The sequence below is a fragment of the Euprymna scolopes genome, chromosome 26, assembly GCF_053919585.1.
Source record: "Euprymna scolopes isolate OS-2025 chromosome 26, ASM5391958v1, whole genome shotgun sequence".
Classification (NCBI taxonomy): domain Eukaryota; kingdom Metazoa; phylum Mollusca; class Cephalopoda; order Sepiida; family Sepiolidae; genus Euprymna; species Euprymna scolopes.
This window is the reverse complement of record NC_136507.1, coordinates 83567545-83570613: the sequence shown is the minus strand read 5'-3', so window position 1 is coordinate 83570613 and position 3069 is coordinate 83567545. Positions and strand designations below refer to the sequence as shown.

The 3069-nt window shown below is 36.4% G+C and overlaps 1 protein-coding gene across 1 annotated transcript in view; it reads right to left on the bottom strand.

Moving 5' to 3' along the window:
* Window positions 1-2026: 2026 nt before the first annotated feature.
* LOC145248236 (perivitellin-2 67 kDa subunit-like) overlaps window positions 2027-3069 on the bottom strand; it is a 14935-nt gene continuing 13892 nt past the window's right edge. Inside the window, exon 4 of the mRNA XM_080110116.1 lies at window positions 2027-3069. This exon is cut by the window's right edge and continues 412 nt beyond it. Coding sequence (XP_079966242.1) covers window positions 2566-3069 — 504 coding nt within the window. The 3' untranslated portion in view covers window positions 2027-2565.

Genomic DNA, 3069 nt, shown 5'->3' with positions numbered 1-3069 from the left:
GGTTCAAAAGAGAGTCGCCAACCTAATAGGTCCTGAACTGTCATCTAAGCTTCAGCCTCTGTCCCATCGACGAAATGTAGTATCCCTCTGCCTGTTCTACAAGTATTTTAATGGTGAATGCTCCGACGAACTGCAAGCACTTGTACCCTCTCGATGTAAATACCCCCGACAAACCCGACAAGCAGCAAAATCCCCCCTTCGAATGTTAAGGAAGGAAGACAAAAACAAGTGATATATTTACATTTGTATAAATATGTGTACACCCACATATTTATGTATTTATTTAATGATTTTTGTTTTAATCATAAGACTTACTTGAAAAGTATAACTTCTACACAGTGATGTACTACGTGTGACAGTGTTCCATAATATATTTCGAGGAAGATCCTCTTTCGCAAATGGCAGATGTTACAAATTTTGAGATCGCAAGTATGAACAGGGACACAGCCGTAAATGGAAATATATTCAAAGTTGATAGCGAATTACTCTGTGCTATTTATTTAAATTTTAATTTCTCTATTTTTATTTATTTTAACTATTTTTGTTTATATATCCAGCGTTACCTATTTAATATTTGTTTTTGTTTTACGATTTTATTTTTTTGCTTTGCAAATAAGCTAGTCTCGCAGGAAATCAAATCTGCAAAATACATCTACAGATGCACACATACACACACAAACACACAGACACACACACACACACACACACACATATATATATATATATATCTATATATATTTGGATCTTAGAATGTAATTATACTATTATATATATATATATATATATATATATATATATATATTGTTGCTATCAACCCATTCTTTGAAGTCTTGGTTTTTGTTAAAACAATATATGAATGCTCAATTATGAAATATGATAATTTTGTAGCTTACAGTCAATCCTCAATCTAGTTTATTTTCTTCTCTCTCACTTTCACAAAGTATACATCTTCCTAGCCTCTCCTTACTGTATCAATATGTTCATGATTGCTGTTCGTCTGAGCTCTAATCCTTCCCTTCCCCTTTGTAAATTAACAGCTAGAACATGCAGGATGCAACTAGAGCAGATAACTTCACACTCTCTCTCTCTCTCTCTCTCTCTCTCTCTCTCTCTCTCTCTCTCTCTGCACCAAAGACCAAATGCAACTTCCAATAATATGATCGTTTTCAAGTCTAATGTAAACAAATAATTATTGAGCCGTCCTTTTGGATAATCAATTTCTCTTAAATATTCTGTCTACTTCACGGTTGTTTCCAATCCTTTCATAGTGGCTGACGATCTTTTTAAACCTTATCCTCAAGTGGTCTCTGGGACTTGATAAATGGCGATCCATTTGTAAAAAATAAAAATGTTGCATACAATCAAATCACTTCATAACTATAGCTGCATGAAGAAGGATGTAAGGCCTGGGAGAATGGTCTTATGGCAACAGATACTCCCCCCTCCACACACACACACTAAAAAATAAAAATTATTGCTAATCTGTACCTAAATCTAAACTCGGTTTCCATGAACAAAGCTTTTTTTTCTTGGACTGCCCGCCTGTGGAACACTGTTCCACTGGCCTACTTCTCAGTTGACTACAATATGGTAGCCTTCATGTCCAATTTAAACACGTTCTTATTGAGCTGTCCCTTTAAATAATCTAAATTCTACCAAATCTTCACCATTAACGATTATTATGCTACCACCTTACAGTGATTAACCTTTATCCTCGAATGGCCTTTGAGCCTTGATAAGTAATTATTTCGTTGTAAAAAAATAACATTATGATAACAGAAGCTGTAACAAAGAAACAGTCTATAATACAACCTTGGTGCCAAGGCATGTTATGGAGTTGATGCCAACCAGTCCCTAACTGCAGATGCACAAAAGGAAAAGGTAGTGCCTGGGAAGATCCGCTCATAACATCAGACACTAACAATTAAAATTATTGCTAATAGCCGTCTTGGGAGGACAGGTATTCTGCTAGTTTTGTTATTAATCAAAGTTACGAGTAACAAAAAAAACAAAAAAACAATCAAAATTTTATAAAACATAAGATTTGATTTATTGGTACTTTCTACATGGTTACAATGTAAAGTTTTTTAATGATTTTTTTTCATTAGACATTTTAGGTTTAAAACCGATTAAAGATGGCGACGAAAAAATGAGTTCCAGATTTGTCTTCTTGCTTTTCAGACTCTGGTGTTGTTTGCTCGAATTCCTTCATTTCTTATTTTTACACACAAACGTTTGCAACGATTCAGAATCTACTCTCCTGATATTCTTATTCATCATAAAAATTATTTTGGATATTACTCCTGATGCATTGCTCATCCTCAGAAGTATATGTTTGTTCCTCAAAATATGTGACTTCTTTTAAATCATTCAACATTTGAATCAATTTAGTCTGACTCAAGGTCATTTGATATTTTTGTGACTGTTTTACAGTATAACAACAGTTATTTGAGTAATAAATAATAATAAAAAGAAACGGACGTTTAATCAATAATATTACTGATTCAGTTGACGTCATTCTTACAATCCTTGTTACGACCACACAGTTTTAGATGTGTTAACATTTTAACTTGGAATAATTCCCCAACGCATGCGGCAGCCACCACCTCTACGGTCAGTATCATCTCGATAAGCTGCTGTCCAACTGTTAGCAGTAGCACACAATAATCTTTGCGCACCTCCTCCACACTGACCTCCATCTCCATCAGCATACCACTCGAAACATAGTTTCATGCTACGATACCAAATTGGGGCAGCATCAGGAACCACCAAACGCCATTGCATCCGACAGCCACCACCACGCCTGTCAGTATCGTCTCTGTATTCCGGTGTAAATTGATTGACAGACGCACAAAGGTGCCTGGCAGCTCCACCACCACACTGACCACCATCTCCATCAGGCCACCATTGGTAGCAGATTTTAGTTTGCTGGAGCCAACTTTGACTTACGTGACCTGACTTCTGGATTCCCCATTGCATGCGACAGCCCCCACCACGTCTGTCAGTATCGTCTCTGTAGTAAGTCGTCATGGATCCAACATGTGCACAAAGGTATCGTCCGACACCGCC